Below are 21,024 nucleotides of genomic sequence, written 5' to 3' on the forward strand. Positions count from 1 at the left end.
ACGTTAAATTTATACATTTATTAACCAAATTATTTCATTAACTGATGCTATTTGCAATTCAAATATTTTTTCGGTTGGATAACTTCGTCATTACAATTGCAAATAATTTATATATAATTATGCTTAAAAGTATAATTAAAAGCGCAATCGATTTGATTTCATATTTCAAATGTATTTTATGTATTTCAACAATACGTAATCTAAGTTGATCGGTCCGAATTATTGTGGAATATTCCATACAAGTCATTAGAAAAGGACAGAGAACGTAACACTTACTAATCTTTTCTCGTATGATCAGTAGCGGTCTACGTACTAGTCTGTGGTACTAGTAACATTTACTTGACGGTAGGATTTTGTATGTGGTACACATGGTGGTGGGTAGCTTTCTATTGTTATGTTTCTGTTTGAAGGATGAGTGAGACTGTGTGACTGTAGATTAGGGACATACCATTGTGTTCTTGATGATGGTTACCACTTACCATCAGGTGGCGCAATAGTTCGTCCACGAATAAAAATCTTATTTTGAAGGATGAGTGAGACTGTGTAACTGTAGGTTAGGGACATACTATTGTGTTCTTGATGACGGTGACCACTTACCATCCTGTGCGCAATAGTTTGTCCACGAATGAAAATCTTATTTTGAAGGATGAATGAGACTGTGTAACCGTAGGTTAGGCACATACCATGGTGTTCTTGTTGATGGTGACCACTTACCATCAGGTGGCGCAAAAGTTCACGAATAAAAATCTTACTTTTATGTGTATACGATTAGACGATTGACGACGTTAATGGTTAATTATCTTAATTTGTGCTATACATGCAAAATTGATTCGCAGAGCCTAAGTTCCGACCGGCAAACTTAGATTGCGTGTGTTTTTATTTAAAAAATTTGTATTTCTTTACTTCTGTTTGTATGGTAGGAGAGTCATCTTGATCTTGATTAAAGGCATCTTGATAGTGTATATTGACAATAATGTATAAATTATTAAAAACACAACCAGACTAAGGAATACGGTCCACTAGATATCTGGTTTTGTTTTTGATCTCTCTCTGTGTGTGTGAGCGTTCGTGTGTGTGATCTGCTTTAGTAGAAGTAGAATTAAAAAATATGATATTAGAGCTTAGCATTATTGATCATAATTCTTTCGGAGTAGATTTAAATTGGTGATTCTCAATTAACAAATTGACAATGTGTATTGTATGAATATTTCTCATAGAATACAAAACGCGCGAGCCATGACTGATTACTTTAGGATAAAAGATTTCTCTTATAGCAATTCAAGATTCGATTTATAATTTTATCAGCAAGAATAATATTTCTACACTTTAAACTTTTAGAATTATTATCCATTTTATAAACTTTGTTCAAGCTACGGCGATAACATTTTAATAAGATCTTCTTCACCTTCTCGACAGACGAAATATCTTAACAGCGAATTGACTGACTTTTGTACAATAAACATTATGGAATTTTATCTTGCATTGTTATTAGATTGATCCATGGATGCTTGTATGATTCTAGTAATTTGATGAAGTATGCGTCAATAGCCCAATTGTTGAAAACTAGCAATGCAAAAAGTCGCAAGATTGAATAAGTATCAAGCTTAAATGGAGGTATCAATAGAAATGTTAGTAATTAAAAAAAATGAAATATTTATTATTTGTAAATCAAACGATTATATCTATTGTTTAAATACATTTATTATGATAAATAATAATTTATTATACGAGAGTACATTTTTTCTTTAATATTTAGAAAAACGTATTATTAATTTCTATCTTTATCTATATCTTGTAGTTCATAGTTTCAACATTTCGATCGTGTATATACTTACCAACAAGTTACCATATGTATATATACAATGACTAACTTTTAAACTATTCGCTTTTTAGCTGAGCATGTGAATTTTATTAAATTTTACATTCGACCTAACAGTTTTAAATGAAATCCATTGAATATACAAACCGAAGCGTTCCAAGCAATAACTAAGTCAATTATGTGCGAATATGTGTAAATAAAACTATTCATATCAAACTAGTGATAAAAATAATACAACAAAATAACACCCAAGAGTTATGTTAAACAGATGACTGTAAATAATAATAATGGATTCAAACTGTCACAAGCGGATAATTGTGTGCAGGGAGTGGGGTTGACAGGATTAAGGTTTAGAAACGTGTGGGTTATGTGTGGGCTGAGGGTCGGGTGTGTTGTGGGGGTTTTAATGTTGGGGTTTGTGGTTGTTGGAGCGAGTGAGTTCCCTGAAAGAGAATGCTGCGATCCGGTGTATCCGCCCAACACGGCGACGACGGCGGCAGCGCCGGTCACTCATCCGGTCAGCAAGGTGTCCGGACCAGGTCAGTGATATTTATTAATAATTAATTACTTATATTTATTAGTATACAGAATGTATTTTTTTGTATATAAGTTAGATTCGGACGTGGTTTATTGCTATCCATCTTTTTAAGGATTTTTTTTTCAAATATAATACATTCATTTTCAGCTGATAGTTTGTATATATTTATTTAAGTAGGAGACTTTATGAACAACTGTATAATAAAAATGTTTTAATATATGTTTGTTTATCACGTTGGAATATCTGAATGAATCTGGATGGTATTTGTGTTATACCTATATATGTATGTTATCTGGATATCGATTAGGTTGATTTTCATCTCGGAATGTGTAATCTATGAGCACCCCTTGAAAGTCGACGAAACTAGAATAGTATGACATAACTTAGATGTACCTATCATCGGCAAATTTAATAAAACCGATTACTGCCGATTTACATAACCAATAGCTCCCTATCGCACCATTCGCCACTATTCGTCGCTATAGATTCTCGCGTCAGTTCAACCCGCGAAAGCAAGTATATGTGTCGTCGTGTCAAATTGACGAATATATTAGGTCATATGATATTACAAGTTATTACGTTTGTGTAAAGATCATATACAAATAAATGTTAATAATTTGGGATACCGTACTTAATTCGAATGTGATCGGTTTTAAGAATTATGCCGATGCTACATCTAAGTTGTGTCGTACTATAATAGCTATAAATGATTACAAACGCCGTGTTACCACCGTGTCACAAGGTGTCACGTCAAATTAATGTCGTCTGACACTAATAGTTTTTACAACGATACCTTTTATTTTGCTACATTGAAACGAGTCATTTAATTTCATTAGTGGTATCTTTTATTCATATCATTTTATCCTCGGATTTACAGACACACACATAGAAACATTTAACGCAATAAAAAAACTGCAATCCTCCAAAAGTTTTGTGTGAAGAGAGGTGTCATAATTATCGATAGTAATACATGTTGGGATGGTCTAAATTTCGATAGTTTCATAATTTGAAACAACTGAAATAAATAAACATATAATGCCTTGAAGCGAAGCAGCGTAGCAGCCAGTACATATATACACTACACAATACAGTTATAATTACTAGAAGATTTAATACATAACATACTTTACATAAGAGCAGAGATGGTTCAGTTATTAGAACGCAAGCGCCTTAACCGAGCATTGCGAGTTCAAACCCAGGCAAGCACCGCTGATTCATGAGCTCAGCGTTGAAGGAACACATCGTGAGGAAACCTGCATGTGATAAATTTCATAGAAATTCTGCCACATGTGTATTCCACCAACCTGCATTAGAACAGCGTGGTGGAATATGTTCCAAACCATCTCCTCAAAGGGAGAGGAGGCCTTTAGCCCTGCAGTGGGAATTTACAGGCTGTTATTGTTGTTTGTTGTTGTTGAAAATAATACATCGCCAGGAAACTTGCATGTATCAAATTTTAGGGAAATTCTGCTACTTGTATATCTGGTTGGATTATCTCTAAATCTTCTCCCACTGCTGGACAATGATCTTGCTGTTTCTTATCGTAGATTAGTTGATCCGTCATATGTAAGTTTCTTACGGTGTTTTCTATGTTCTACATTTACAAACGTGAATAAAACACAAAGTAAATCGTGTTTGTCCAGATTAAGCTCGAAACCTCTGGTTAGAATTCACGTTTTGACGTTGGGCTATCTCAGCTTTGCTATTTTAACGTTCAATATTGAGAGGCAACATCATATCAATAATAGGCATTTGTTTGAAACACTCTATGAAATATATACTGGTATTCCCAATGGGTAAAATATAAGGTCTATACGTATCTTTAACCATTGGGAATTTCTTCACATTTCCAACTATACTATGTTTTGAGTTCCTGGGAAAAAAAACCATGGATTTCGCGGTTCCTACGGAATACCTTAGGATACATATAGGATTATACAACTTAATAAAGTAGTCGCCTTTTTTCCACAGATTAATATAAATTGTTTGTAAAGTTATGTTCCAAATTTAAAAGTTAGCCAATAAAAAAACATCTCATTTTAAGATTTTGTTTTACGATTGGCAGTACAGTTTAAATTTGTAATAATGTCGTGATTCTATCAGTATTGACATGCACTTATGTTCTTATATTTCCAAAAGTAAATGATCTTAAATTAGTTTTTTGTTTAGTAGCATGAAAAACTATAGTTAATAACAGGACATTTGTTTAATCTTGATCTCTTATCATGGTGTTTTAAATTCATTAGAATCGCCGTGTCATCAGTACGTAGCGTGACAAAGTATTCGTCTAATTAATCGTCACGGATAATAGTTCACGGCTAACACTGTTTTTCGCACGAATAAATTAACTAAAAGAACAAATTGTCATAAATGTGAAAACAATTATTTTAAATGATATTGTTATATGAAATGCTTATTACTTTTACCGTATCTATAAAATGTTTTTTGTTTATATATTTAAATAAAATAATAATAATAATTAATAATGAAAATAAGTCCTATTTCATGACTTTGAAAATAATAAATTCTATGACGTCATTAGAACTGCTGTTGAGCGTGATTGACGGAAATATATATAAATAACATACTTTAATATTAATTAAAGAAAACATTAATTTTGATATAAATGAATGAACTGACAACCTCCGTGGTCGAGTAGTGCATACATCGGTTTTCATGGGTACGCCAATCCGAGATCCCGGGTTCGATTCCCGGTTGAGTCGATGTAGATAAAGTTCATTATTATTCTATGTTGTTTTGGTCTGGGTGTTTGTAGTACCGTCGTTACTCCTAATTTACATAACACAAGTGCTTTACCTACTTACATTGGGATGAGAGTAATGTGTGTGTTGTCCATTATTTATTTATTTTACAACCTGCGGTTTCATCCGCTTGTAATTTGGGGCATATTTCATCCAGGTCCATCATCAGCTATGTTGATTTAAATTGAGTATTAAACAACAAAACAGTGAAACTTAAATATTTATAATATTAGTAGGATTTAAGAATTAAATGTTGATATTAAAAGTATGTTTTTGAAAGTGTAACTTCTTTTGCAAACCGTACCATTTGCTTCAAACATTTTTATATGAACAATGTTTTAAGTCGGTTTTACAGTCTGCATATAAATAGCTTATCATATAGACACATAGCTGATCCGACATAGTACCAATATCGTTATAAGTATCACATATTTTATCACGAATGGCAATAATACCAGCTTACGTAAACATGCATTGAAGTGACCTCATGTTGCCAAGGGTTGCCAACTTATCACTTTTTTTATTTAAAATATGTATACAATTTTAAATCATACTTTTTTATGTTAAACTTTTTTGAACACATTAAGGGTATTCCTCATATTCTAAATGATATTTATACATTCTTAAAACAATATTGAAAATATATTTTCGCCCATATTAATTAAAAGAAACTTTTTTAATTGTGATACTTTTATTTTATAACATTATAAGGCGGACTGCTTAATAGACCACCTGTTAGTTAGTGGGCTTCATATCTCATAAACATTGAAGTAATATTAACCGTTCCTTAAGTCTTTGGAACTGTGACGTCATATTATTCTGTACACTGGCTCACTGACCCTCCAAACCGAATCACAACAATATCGAGTATTGCCGTTAGTGGTAATCTAATGAGCAATGTACAGTCAGAGTAAGAAAACCTTCGTCAGTTTTCAAATTCCTTTATCAAGTCTTAAACTCTTAGTACCTTTTGAATCCAAATATCAAATCATTGCGACGCAATATGTCACACAAATGGATTTTAATGTAACGAACCTTTTCTTACCCCGACTGTACTCCTATACACAAAACACAAAATTCTGAATCTGAATCGATCGAACAGGTAGATTTTAGTATTCGAAATAATAATGAATAATAATTGCTGACTGTTTTAGTAATTGAACATCAATAAAATAATATGAATATATGACATTTTGAATAAAATTTACTTTGGCAGGAAATGGCGCTAAACAAAAAAAAAATATATACAAATATATATTTTGTAACTCCATACTTATTTAATATATATTTTTTTAATTATAAAATTGCATTGCACATGTAGTTGCCATCGGTGACGGCCATTTTTTTCTTAAAGACGAAAATAATACTTTTGTTTTTAAATAAATGGCAACCCTATCTGACTTTTGACATTTCAAAAACAGTGCGACTATAAATATAGCTTTAAAACAAAATGATATTAAAGCTATTGCTTCATTGTGTTTATTTAATGAAAGTGTTGAATGTATTTATACATATGTATATGCTTTCAAGTACTGGCTTTGTATATGAAGTTATATTTATTGAAAACATTCAAATATATATTTTAAATTAAATATTATATTAAATAAAATTGTAAAGATTTTAATGTCGATTGACTTTTTTTTTTTTAATATATTAAAAAAAAAGTCAATCGACATTAAAATCTTAATTATTATAAAGGCGAGGGTGATTTTGTCTGTTGCTCTTTCACGGTTAAACTACTGAGCCGATTTTGATGCAATTAGTACGAAGCAAGTTTGATCTCCATGACAGGATAAAGGCTACTCTCTATACATAGCACCCAACAACCAATCCCTAAAATGCAAGTGAAGTCGCGATTGACAACTTGTTCAATTAATTTTGCCAAAAACATTCCTGCCTTTAATTGAAAATTGCGTCTAACGCAATGACGCAACTGAGCCACTTTGAATTCAGAGCATCCGTTAAACTGTAACTTACTTACAAACTCTGTTTAGAAGTTGTTTCTTTAAACAATCATCTATCCCTTTCAGTCATCATTGATTTGACATTTGAAGGAAAGAGAGAAAGCATTTTTGAGAAATCAGCCTGTTAGTAAAATTTATATGTAAAGCCGTAAAAGTTTAAAATTTAATTTTTGAGTCATTGTGTCTGATTTAATGTTATTAATCCGAATATTTATATACAATTCCTGCGTTAAACGTGACTACGTGTATCGTTTAATTAATATAACGCGGTGATGATAGTTTTGATGTATTTATACTAGCTGGTGCCAGCGTCTCCGTTCGCGTGACTTCAAGACTCTAAAGTAGTTGTTAAATTTTTGGTTGCCTTGTTACATCTGTGTATCTTCTCGTCTGTCTGACATAGTCAATAGATGAACAGATTATGACTTTTTTTTGAGAGATGTCTTAGTGCATTTTGATTTGTTTGATTTTTATCAAGGTTGTCCTTGATAAAAATCAAACCATAAACAAGGAACATTTTTTTTAAATTACCATTTAACCTTTTAATATTAAAAAGTTATGATGTAATTGTCTAACTGCGTAATGTATAATAATAGAAGGAACCAAGAAGAAGAAAAGAAGAGGAAGAATATTTTTTTTTATCGCTGGAAAAACGCTTTACGCGCTTCCCCCACATGATGGAAAGTGGGGGGGACTCCCCGGTTTCCTGTCCACCGGGTTTATCCACTAAAAAACCAGCGGACCAAAAACCCTCTCCGTCTTTCGGCGGGAGCTACGGGATCACTTACGCATGCTACCGTGACTCCCTGACGGTCGGCCCGCCTATGCGGGCCTCCAACACCTAGGGGGGATTCCCGGTTTAGGAAGAAGATACCCCAAGTAATATTTTTTCTGAAATATGTTCCACGATTTCGATCAGTTACGATCCTATGTTATGATATATATATATATATATATATTGTGTATTTATATAATTATTATTGTGTATTTAAATAACTTATTTAGATCCGAATATGTTTCTTATTATTATATTGACATATATAATTATGTGACCGTGACATCTTAAGGAGTAGAAATTACGATATTTTCTCCAAGGCGCGTTAAAGACATTAAAAAATAAACAATTTAATATAGTTCATCAAATAATTTAAATGGAATGAATTCTTAAAGCATCTCATTCATCTTTCCATTTTTTGGAATAATCTAATCCATAAATCGGAATTGACACAAGCCATGACATATGTATTTAAACGGGGACCAATCGTCTTTCTTATTTCGTCATATGATTTCTGCTATTCTGAACGCATTCTAAATTTCGTATTTCGAATGTGTGCTGATTGGTCCGTGTTTGTTAATTCGATATTTGAATATTTCAGTTATGGATCATGATGTGTTAGTGCGGTTGAAGTGATACTTCGTTCATTTGATACTTATGCATGAAATTCGCGCTTATCATGTCATTAGTTAATATCTAAGGTTAGTTAAGCTGTCAAACGCTGTTATATATAACATATTGTCAGACAGTTTTTCGTATTATGAATAAAAAGCCTTTGTCTCTCCTTGAAGTTCAAGCTATTGCTATTTGGTATTGCAAATTTCATCAAATTCGGATTACTAGTTAGCGCATCAAAGAACAACAGACTAATAGTGCTACTTATTTTGAAATACGTTTTATCTTTTGTTATAAGTCAAAAAGTTTAATTAGGATTTTATTTATTTTACATGCTGGCAACACTGTATGATGTAGAAGAACACGTGACACCTGAAAAGTGTGATAGTTCAGGGAATATCGAAAAGAAACATTACGAACGTGAACGACTAAACTCATATTTCGAATATGATCATGTCAACGACTTCATTCTTGATCCCTTGATGTATCTTGCTGTCATTGTTTTTTTCAGTTAGGCGAAGATTTAATAGTTTCGTAGATTCATTAATTTGAATACAGTTATGTACAGACATAAAGGATATATCTTAATGGCATTTTTTTGGATGTTACATTTAATTATACTGATACTAGGAATGGAATATTATTATAAAAAAATATATAATTTATCATATATTTATATTTTATGTATTATATACTTATGGAAAAAAGAAAAAGTGTCAACGCAATTGAATAAATAAAAATACGTTCTAAGTTTTTATGTGATACGAACAAAGAAATATTAAAATTTTATATATATGTACTAATATTGGCGATTAAATTACTAATTACTTAAATATTTATATTGAATGCGCTTTTAGTGAAAAATGTAACCAATAGTTTGTATTCATTAATTGAATTACAAATTGGATTTGATTCGTGTCAATATTAACACTAAAATATTAAATTCGCGATCAAAATTATTTATATTTGATTAAATGTAATGTAATACTATATCCGGTTCGGAATGTAGATTCTAATGAGAATATTCAAGAAATTACACAAACTGAATTATGATGATGTTTGTTTATAGAATAAAACTATAAAAAAAGTAAAGTAACAGCCTGTAAATATCCCACTGCTGGGATAAGGCCTCCTCTTCCGTTAAGGAGAGGGTTTGGATCGTATTCCACCACGCTGTTCTAATGTGAATTGGTGGAATGCACATGTGGCAGAATTTCGATGAAATTAGACACATTCATGTTTCTTCCCAGTATTTTCCTTCACCCCGAGTACGAGATGAAATATAAGCACAAATTAAGCACATATATATAGTGGTACTTGCCTGGGTTTGAACCCGTAATCACCGGTTAAGATGCACTCGTTCTAACAACTAGGCCATCTCAGCTACGGAAAAATAATAAAACTATATAGCTTTACAAACTATGTCATTACATTGAAAAATAAAGAAATGCATTTTATCCTCTACCCCCTGTAGAGGATAAAATGGTTTTTTAGTGTGCTAGTCTATTGATTATTAAAAAAAATGATAGATATCATCTTAGTTTTTTCTTCTCTTGAAATAAGTAAAACTGAACACCAAAATAATTGAATTGTCAAGTTGTAGCTTCACTTAAAATAGTTGTTAAATGACGATTCAAAAGAACTTTGATTTGATTTGAACATTGTTTTTTTCAAAGACTAATATGCCTTATCGTTTTGTTTCATAGAAGTCAAATATTAAATTGTTAAAGATAAAAAATACCAATAACTCTATGGAGATTTCTAAGGAACTTTTATAGCCGTTTGATAAGATACAGTGACCAGACGGATATACAATTTATTATCAGTATTTTTATTACATAATATCTTCTTGAGTTTATTATTACATACAACAATACTATTTTTTATTATTTAGGAATAAACTCAAAGCTTCGATATGACTTAGTGGCTGAAATAGAACAATTTTACAGAAGAACTGAATTTTCATGTACTTTTGTGTTTATTTTCATTTCCTTGTCATTAGGACAACTAACAGTATATACAATATCAAATAAAAAAAATACGTTTCAACATTTTCTAGACAAGTGTTTGGAAAGTAGAATCTACCGAGAAGAACCGACAAGCAACTCAGTGGTTAGTAGTTAAAGTATGCTAGCAAAGACATTTACTTTCTGTATTTCTTCACTCTTATAATCAATGGGTCAGCAAATCCAACATGTCCGGAAAACTCAAAGGATTTACATGACATCCAAGGCACGGGAATGTACACACTTCAACTTATAGAGTCCGGATTGATATTAAAAAATTTTTGAAAGAAGAACACGATTATCTGCTCTTCCTATTGACTCAGGATCTGTGACCTAACACACTAGACTATAGAAGCAGTCAGTCTTGGTAGTCTTATGTTCGTAATTTATTTCGCCGTGGCTCATTATAAAAGTATGCGCACAAAGACAGCTGCATTCTCTATTTCCTCACTCTTATGATCCTTGGATCAGTAACTCCAACATGTTCGGAAAGAGCACAAAACTTTACATGACATCCAAGGCACAGGAATGTACACAGTTCAACTTCCAGAGTCTCGACTGTTACCAAGAAGAACAAATCATCTGGTCTTTTTGGTGACTCAGGATCTCGAATTCTGTGGTCTTATATTAGGACACTAGACCATCGAGGCGGTCAGTCGAGGTAGTTATATTAAGATGTGTTGTTTGCTTTAAATATCCTTCACCTACAAATAAAATTTAAACAATGAATAGATTTCTAAGAGGCGGCCGTATCGTTATGACAGCCATCCCTTTCAGGCGACCTTTAGGTTGAGAATACAAAGATAAGTACAGGTGTACATGACGTACTCGTTTAGTAAAACACTGTTATATAATAACAATAAATAAATACATTTTTATATTTAAATCTATGACGTAATATTATTTTTTCTAGTAGGCATTTTCGAGCATTTTGTATCTTAATGTTACACTGTTAAATTGAAATTGATAAGCAACCGCCGTTTTGATTTTTAAATTTAATCGACAAGCAGCTACACACTGTTTACTCTATATTAAGGTATGTTAAATAAATAAATATTAAATATTGGATAACATCACATACATTATTCTGATCCCAATGTAAGAAGCTAAAGTACTTGTGTTATGGAAAATCAGAAGTAACGACGGTACCACAAACACCCAGACCCATGACAACATAGAAAATTGATGAATTTTCTACATCGAATCGGCATCGAACCAGGGACCTCGGAGTGGCGTACCTATGTAAACCAGTCCACTCTACTCGACCACGGAAGTCGTCATATGTTGATTAAAAATAATTGAAAAATATTACTTATCCAATAAAGTCAGCTAATACAACTTTAAATAATCTCTAAATCTTTTCTTCCGAGTAACATCAGTAAGTTCGCTTTATCGTTTATTTTGAACACGTGATTTCAATTTATTGATAGGAAAATGTAAGGTTTATTTAGAAGAAGAGAAATCAATAAAAGTTATTTACAGAATTCAATTAAATAAATAGAGAATGTACGTAAATAATAAAGTTACTTTTACTATTTGGTTTTACTTAAAGTAATTTATAGAATGTACAATACTTTATTATAAATTCTACTTATAAAAACTGTTATTATATGTTGGAATGAAATGCAAGTTGTAAATGTAACTTCGACCTGAATATTTGGAGCCTCAGAGAGAACGCTGAAAAATTAGGTTATGAAAACTATGGAACGAATATATTTGTAAGAAACGAATTTGATCATTAATGTTCTACGATTTTTAAGTCAGGTTAAATAACTTGAACATGCTTAAATAATATATTTGTATAACTAAATAAATAACAATATTATTAGAAACCAGAAGAGCTTTTAATATTTTTAAAAGTACATTTTATTACCTTAACCTGAAATTTATAATTACTTAAACAATTATTTGAAATTAAATGTGACAAATTCTTTCAAAATCAAAAGAAATAAAAATTAAAAAATCTAATTGGCAATTCTAATCTAAATTTAAGTGGCTTCACTCATCCCTCTGGTATTGTAGCAGTTCCTAGGGCTATGCCCTATCTTCCATCGTCGTTGTTGGGGCCGGGTACTTCCGTAGAATTATCCTAGTGGCGTGTGCTGCAGACATATCTTGGTCCTCTATGCATTCTCAGAGCGATCAAGCGCACCGGATGAGACCCCAAATGGGTAAGTCCAGCTATGTGAATGTCTGCGCACGACAGACGTCGTAGTGCAGATGGAGGGTTCGGAGACTGAGGCGCTGATATTCAGCCGCTTATGTAGCAAGCGTCATCATAACCCCACTTTTAACTTAAGAAATCACCAACAATATGTTGTAAACACTTTTCATGACCATACCTTGTTTATTTATTCTAACCAATTAACGACTTAGTTTAATTATCATTAATATTATAAACATAACAATTATTATATAGGAATTAATAACATTAAGTGTACATACGTACATACAAATACGAATTAAAATAGTAATTGTAATAAGGAATTTAGTAGAAAAAAAAGAACATAATATCAATTAATGCTAAGCAACCCAAAATTAATGAATAATAATCTCCGCAGTAGGTAAACTAAATGACGCTACTAATATTTCTCGAAAGCGATATCATAGTTGTGTAGTATATGCAAAACCTGCTCCATAATTATTCAGCTTCGATAAATTATTTGCATATCCAATTTCGGCGAGCGAAAATTTTCTATGGAGAACATATTATACACAAGTAGTCTTTAAATTTTCTCAGTCTCAAATTATAATAGGAAGGCAAGTAAGGCTTTACGCGCTGTCCAAGTCACTGGAATGAGACCAGTGCTGACGCTGAGCTTGCGGACTATGCCTGAGAAAAATGTTCAAAAGTATTTTAGTATTTAAATACTTTTTTTCTTTTGGTTTTGAAATTATGACTTCGTGAAAACTATTATTAACTTGTCTAAATTTACTAGTTTCATCTACTGAGGATGGATTTTTCTAGCATTAAGACTATCTATTGTACCGTTATGTATTAAATACATAAGATACGAGAAAATAAACAAAATTGCTATATACATTCGTATAAGAACATCATTATCGCGTTCAAATATCCTTAAGTATGTCTTTGTCATATTCATGAATAAGAAATATTCCATCTTGTTATGAGTTACAACGGTATTTGTGTTGTATAAAAATCTTTCTGTTATTTTACTATAAAATATTTACTTTGACAAAGTTGCGTTTTTTTGATTAAATTTCAAGATAGACTTTGCAAAATATACAAGTAATTTTATATCGTTATTTTTTTTACTACTGATAGGAAAGGAAATAAAAGCATTTACTTTTCTATTCCTGAAATCGAATCATGGACTGATATGAAATTGTATCTTCTAGCCACTAATTCAGTGTGTCAAAGGATTTTCACGGGATCTACGCTTAAGATGAATAACGAACAGGAAAAGTGAAATCTATACTAATATTATAAATAAGAAGTATTTCTGTCGTTCTGTTACACATTCCCCATAAACGATAAGTAAAGCAAGTTTGAACTCCAAGGAAGACCATTGTTTTATACCGAAAATCTAAGGCCCCTCTATCAAGAGGGCGAAATCGCAGGCGGCAAATATAAATAATAAATTATGGGAAGACTTTTATTAATAATTGCAAACATATTATGTAATAATACCAATACTCTTACCATATTACAATGTTAAATAAAACGATATCTGTAAAAAGAAATCGGTTTCCGTTTTATTCACACGAGCTTATAATGTTATTGTCTGATACGCAATATTGACTGTTATGATCATAGCATTCAAGGGATACGTGCATCAAAATAGCGTATCGTAAATTGGTTTATAATATATTAATAATATACCCGAGAGCCGAGATGGCCTAGTGGTTAGAGCGCGTACATCTTAACAGATGATTACGGGTGCAAACCCAGGCAAGCACCACTGAATTTTCATGTGTTTATAAATCTCGTGCTCGGTGGTGCAGGAAAACAACTTGAGGAAACCTGTGTGTGTGTCTAATTTCAACGAAATTCTGCCGCGTGTGAATACAATAACCAGCATTGGAGCAGCCTGGTGGAGAGCTAACCTTCTCCTCAAAGGGTGCGGAGTCCTTATCCCAGTAGTAGGAAATTTACAGGCTGTTGTTGTTTTTACTATAACATTTTCTTTATTAATAAATTTGATCTGAGTAAAGCTGGGCGGTGTCAATAGTATATGATTACCGTGTTCTCGCACTAGTATCAATCAATTCATATACAACATATACATTATCTTGTATATTCTTTCAGTCTAACCCTTGTGACATTACGTGATGGATGTATGTGTGTGGAATAGGGGTGTGGTGATCCACGCGTTACTACGTATATAATGCTTTTAAGCGTGAATTGTGTGAATATACAAACATTACTTTATATCTAGTGCATTTAAAATTTAAATGATAGTCGCGTTAAGTCACACGTCGCTTTTAATTTAATTAAATAGCTCAGGATATAATTAAGTCCGCGTTATGTGCACGGAAAGATTAGGACAGTAATTCAATTCGCGTTTATGATACACATAACGACTATGTTTATAATTTTTAAACATCAATTTAGTTTCTACTATGTGTCAATAGATGTCGCTGTTCAATTTGTTCGATTTTCTGTAACACGCTATCGTTTGTCAAAAGAAAATATACAGACGAAATCAAATCAATTTCATCACCAACCGAAATCACCTCACCTACTACTTTCTAAGCCGTGGTACAATCTCATCCGATACACCCTCAGGACGAACGATAACCCCGAGCCCAGCGCTTAATTTCAGGGCTGAGTGTAGTAATCGCCCAAACGTCCGATGATGCTGTAAAGGTCAGTAGGGGCAACAGCACTACTTCACACATAAAAAAAAAACAATTTTATTCAAGTAAACTTCACAATGAAGCATTTTTGAATCGTCGATAATTAAGTACTAAGACTGGAAATTCATATTAATAAACTGCCTTTGACTTGGGAACGAGTCATAAAAGAAATAAAAGTATCATAATAAGTGTATGATATGCGCAGGCAAATTGACTCTGAAGGTCAAGTCTCGAGAGTTCTAACTAATGGGTCTATTTAAGCGCATTTGATTTTTGGTTCATATTGTAATTGACGAATAATATAGAACATTGTGCATTTGTATGCGGGGAGAAATTATTGTATAAGTGGTGGATTCAAACCACTTTTTTGTGGTACCAGCTTTCGCCGGCGGTTTTTCCAAACCGATACAACACAGGAACCTTCAAGAAAAGAGCGTACTCCTTCCTCAAATGCTGGCAACGCACCTGCTAGCCCCCTGGTGCTGCAGATGTCCATGGGCGGTGGTAGTCACTTTCCATCAGGTGAGCCTCCTACTGACACCACATAAAAAAAACAACTCTAACTACTCTCACCTGGATATTAATCTTTAGCAACCTGGGGTTAATTCTACTAATATATAACGGTTCCTGATAAAACTTCGAATGTATCTCACAAAAATAAACTCTAAAAAGTTAACTGAGGAACAATTCTATTTTTTTTTTATATTATGGAGATAAGTAAATGAACATATGGGCCATCAGATGAAAATCGACCACTGCCCATAGACGTAAGCGCTGTAAGATATATTAATCATTCCTTACATCGCTAATGTGCCGCTAACCTTAGATAAAGTTAGGTCACTTGTGTCTTTTAAATTGGCTTACTCGCCCTTCAAACACAACAATACTGAGTATTGCTATAGTAAAATATATGATGAGTGGGTGTCATCTACCCAGATGAGCTCGCACAAAGCCCCACAAGTATATTTTGTTTATATCGATATTGTTTCGAGTTACGATTATACATCGATTCAACTTCGAGCGAGTCACGATTGAATCGTGGATTACATTTTGATTTTAACACGTTGTCATATTATTTATGACAATTTGTTAGTAGAATTACGTCCTACATTTTTGAAGACAGCGGGTGTTTCTCTATGCCATTGACAAATGTTGTTTCTACGTCGGATTGCATCCTATTAAAAAACTGATTCTATCTCTTTCTGTCTCTTTCTCTGTCTCTCTTTAGTGTTTACTATAATATTATCTGCGTAGTCCGATATCATTCCGAAGACATCATAAATATTTAACATCATACAATGCAAGTCAATTATCACTGATGACTATCATTCATATGTAATTAATAGTATATTCAATTATTTTTTAATAAAAAATAGCCATCGGGCGACGCGATGGTCAGGCGATCAAAATGCAATTTTACTACACACAATGCGAAAATGCCGCGGTTATTAAAGGGTCATTTCCAGAACAAATCAGTTCATGAATAATGTGTGTGGCTCCATTGTAAGCGATTATAAAATTTTTTATATTTTTACTTTATAGTATTTCAATGTAAGATCCACCAGGAACCATAAATGAATCATAAAAAAACATGAATAATAAAAAACAATTGCTATAATAATATTTTTAGGCAAAAATCAATCAAAAATCAAAATAAACTTCATTCAAGCAGGCAGTTTTGAATGGTCATTTTACAATTAAGTGAAGCTACCGGTTCGGAAAGTAGATTCTACAGAGAAGAACCGGCAATGAACTCAGTAGTAACTCTTTTTCAACACCAAAAAAATATATATCAGTCGCTTTAAAAAATCTATGGGATTGCCGATTGCACTATATATATAATGGTACTGAAATACTTTCTAATACCAGTTTACTAATTCTCAACTGCTGCTAATATTTAATTGATAGAAAAAGACGACAACAAAAACATTATAATTATATGATTAGTTAGTGTATCATAGTAAGCGTCAATATGAAATATATATCTTACCTATTAAAATATTTAACGTATTTGTTTAGTCTTCATTACCGACACTATTAGGCAATATATTTTTTATATAACAACTAGCATTAATATAGGTATGAACAGGTATCGTTAATTCTTTACTTGTTATAATGTAACACAAGACGCCAATAAAATGTAGACTAAATAAATACCTGAGAGCAAATAAAAGAGTATCACGTTGCTAATAATGTCGTAGACCTCCTTACTGATTCGAACGTTCTCTCAATCAGAATATTATAATCTATTCAACATTATAAAAAATACACACCCTTTTTTGTAATATGAACTGCCTGATAATGCCTCAAGAGCTTTAGCTCAGTAAAGCCTCCTCTCCTCTTGAATACAAGGTTTTTGAAGTTATTTCACTATACTGCTCCCATGCGTGTTCATGGATTCACATGTGGCAGGAATAAGACACATGTAGGCTTCCTCACGATATTTTCCTTAACAACCATGAAAATTATTAGGTACTTGATCTCAATAGCTATGCCTTCTAACCCAGTTCATTTCGGCTCTGTAGCTTGAGTGTACTTACTATTAATTTAGATTTTTTAAACGGATATATTTTTACTAAATAAGAAAGTTAAGTCAAGTTAGTTAGTCAGTCAAGTTAAAATGCCGTATCATCGTAAATCAGTTTTCAATATTTAACGAGTGAGATGCAAATTAACTATCTGTGAATCGAACTATTGCGTATCATTTAAATCTTTGTGACATTTCAACGATTCCTTTTTTGAAATATTAAAAAAGTAAAATAAAAAAAAATGAATAAGAAAAGGAATACCGTACAAAGAAAACTCTTTCGACAGCAACGAAACACAATGTATCAAATGTTAGATTGTTTCCTACAGATCCACTTTATTTTCAGATCATATGGAATTGCACCGTTCTTGTATGACCTACATATCTGAGATACGAATGTCGAAATTCTTCAATATTATGTTAAGCATAATTCCGTCTGATTTTATTCTTCGACTCAACATTTCTAATAAATGTTACGTCTTTGAATTGTTAACAATTTCTCTTTTATTTCAAATATAGAATACAATTTTCATTTCATATATACATATTGTATCATTTGAGGATTTACTCGTACATCAAATAGTGTTTGAATAACAAATCGTATAAATCTTTTTGTTTCAAAATATATTTATAAATTTAATAAGACATAAAGAATTCGTGAAATATATTTTTTTTTAGTATACTTAAAGCGTTCCCGCTGTAACTGGCACTGAACCCGAATAGCTATCGGCTCAGACCATCGGCCCGTGTTTATGAATATAAATGGAACCAGCATATTAGGGTTCGTTTGCACTAGCAAGTTAAGATATTAATATTATGCAAAATATGCATTTTATATTTTAACACGATTTATATTTATCGATAACTTGGTTTATCTTACCTACCACCGCATGCTTTTTTTTATATGTAAAATTACCAAAGGTATAACAAAACTTAATTAATTTTTTTTGTAATTAATTTTGGATGTGTGTGGAATTATGCCACATATACATAACAAGCAGATTGGTGGAACATATTATTGTTTTGTATAACTAGCCTTATTTCTGTCATTTCAACGACGTATAATTGGGTAAAGTTAAAAATTTCATTATTTGAGTTGACAGTATAAAAAAATATATTTCTTGAATCATTCACTCGTATTTATTATATTATCAGATCCGAGGTCATAACCTCCATAAATCCTTAGTTTATTTAATTTACATTGATTTAAAAACCAATGAGGCTAATACTACACTGCGCTTTGTTGGTACAGCGGCCAAAGAAATACATAATTTGTGAAAAATTCAAATATCTTACTATTATGGTTCACAAGATACAGCCTGGTGACAGATGGACGGACGGAGTGTTAGTAGTAGGGTCTCGTTTTACCCTTTGCATACGGAACCCTAAATAGACTGGCATGTATCGCTAATTTTGATAAATGATTGTCAAAACTCTGTATGATTCCCAATTTAATGGGCTATTAGAATCTATATAAAGCTGACGTCGCCAAATTGTTAAACCTTTTAGTGTATGTCTGTTTTGTTTGTGATTGAATCTTTTATTTTTTTAGGCTATTAATCAAACCAAGCTGGCACAGTTGATTGAATAGATTTCAATTGAAGACCGTGACTTCAAGAAGCAGTTAGTTTGAGGTTTTGAGGCGTTTGAATTGACCTCTATCTATACATGTATACCCGAAATTTCGTATTGAAATGACATTGTGGAATGTTCTCGAAAATGATTTTACAAGAAGATACTGATTTAATGATGTCAGACATTTAGGCTAAGCTAACTTAAACCTTCTCCTCAAAGAGAGAGGAGTCTTTAGCCCAGTTGTGGGACAATTTACAGGCTGTTTTTGTTGTAGACATTTAGGCTCTGAAAGATAACTTATCGATAACTTTATTGGCTTATAAATTTGAATAAGAATATTTGTGTTTTTTGCAAATAATATTTGACATGAAAACTCAAATTTTTGGTTACAAACCTTTAAGTAATTCTTCTCGATTTCTACCAGAAAACCACGGTCTTGTAAAGATCATTTATTCGAACAATTTGTGAACTCAGAATGGAATGATAAACTTATTGAATTATGTTTCGTGTTTCAAAGAATTCGGAACACTAATTTCGCAATTGATTTTTCCTGACGTTCTAACCTTCACGTCAAAAGTCATTCCAACAAATGTTGGCATAACTAGTCTAGACTTTTGGAGTCAAAGGTCTTACGTATAGGCCTGGATAAATGCTCTATCTGTAATAAATCCCTATCAGTACTGTGTGGTAAGGCTTTGTTCAAGCCCGTCTGGATAGGTACCAAACAAGAGTACCTGGTATTGTTATGTTCCGGTTTGAAGGGTGAATGAGCCAGTATAGGCACAAGGGATGTAACATCTTAGTTCCCAGGTTGGTGGCCCATTGGCGATGAAAGGAATTGTTAATGTTTCTTACAGGGCCATTGTCTAAGGGGGGGGGGGGGTAAAAAAATACTAACCGTAACCGAGTAACGCCTTTGAAATAATTTACAATTTTGATATTGGAACGCTTTTGAGTAACGCTTTAAGAAATAACATTATCTGTTAGCAAAACTAATAGTTTTTGAATATAGAATGTTCGTTAAGACTTTTATATTCATTATATTTATTCTTCTATGTCCAGTTTCATTATATTTTTGATGTCGTCTGATCGATTTTGGTCCCGTGGTCAGTTCCGTGGAAGCCCTGCCAACGATGTAAGACGTATAGTGCACAAATGTGTGGGCAAGCATTTCACCTCTCTCCCTCTCATAATCCGATGAGACAATCCGTCACATCCGGAAAGAAGATAGGCTCATGACTAATAGTTTTGTGTTCTTTATGAGGCACGGAAAACTTCCAACTTCAAGACTTTAGGCTGTTACTGAGAAATTTTATAACATAAAACTCAACTCAACTCTATTTTGGCCCGACCTGGAGTTTAAACCCAAACCTTAGGACATGTGACCGTATATAAGTTGACTAGACCACCGAGCCAGTTATCTGTATGTTCAGATCTAGTATAGTATTACTACTACTTCTTTTGTGTGGTTTCGCTCGCTGGAATCAGCAGTGTAATGCTCATTTCTGCTCTACTTAATGCCCTACGTATTTCATTCACATACCCCTATTCGAAGTACTAATTTCGAACGAAGTGACACGACCGAGTGAAGTGAGTGCGGAAATATCAACGTAAGTGTGAGT

At 32.5% G+C, this 21,024-nt stretch overlaps 1 protein-coding gene across 1 annotated transcript in view; it reads left to right on the plus strand.

The window, feature by feature from the left end:
• Positions 1-1,899: 1,899 nt before the first annotated feature.
• Positions 1,900-21,024, plus strand: part of LOC124540537 — a 248,183-nt gene continuing 229,058 nt past the window's right edge. The window contains exon 1 of the mRNA XM_047118193.1: positions 1,900-2,358. Within this exon, the coding sequence (XP_046974149.1) occupies positions 2,088-2,358 (271 nt within the window). The 5' untranslated portion in view covers positions 1,900-2,087. The remainder of the gene's footprint in view (positions 2,359-21,024) is intronic.

This window comes from Vanessa cardui, chromosome 25 (assembly GCF_905220365.1).
Source record: "Vanessa cardui chromosome 25, ilVanCard2.1, whole genome shotgun sequence".
NCBI classification, from domain to species: domain Eukaryota; kingdom Metazoa; phylum Arthropoda; class Insecta; order Lepidoptera; family Nymphalidae; genus Vanessa; species Vanessa cardui.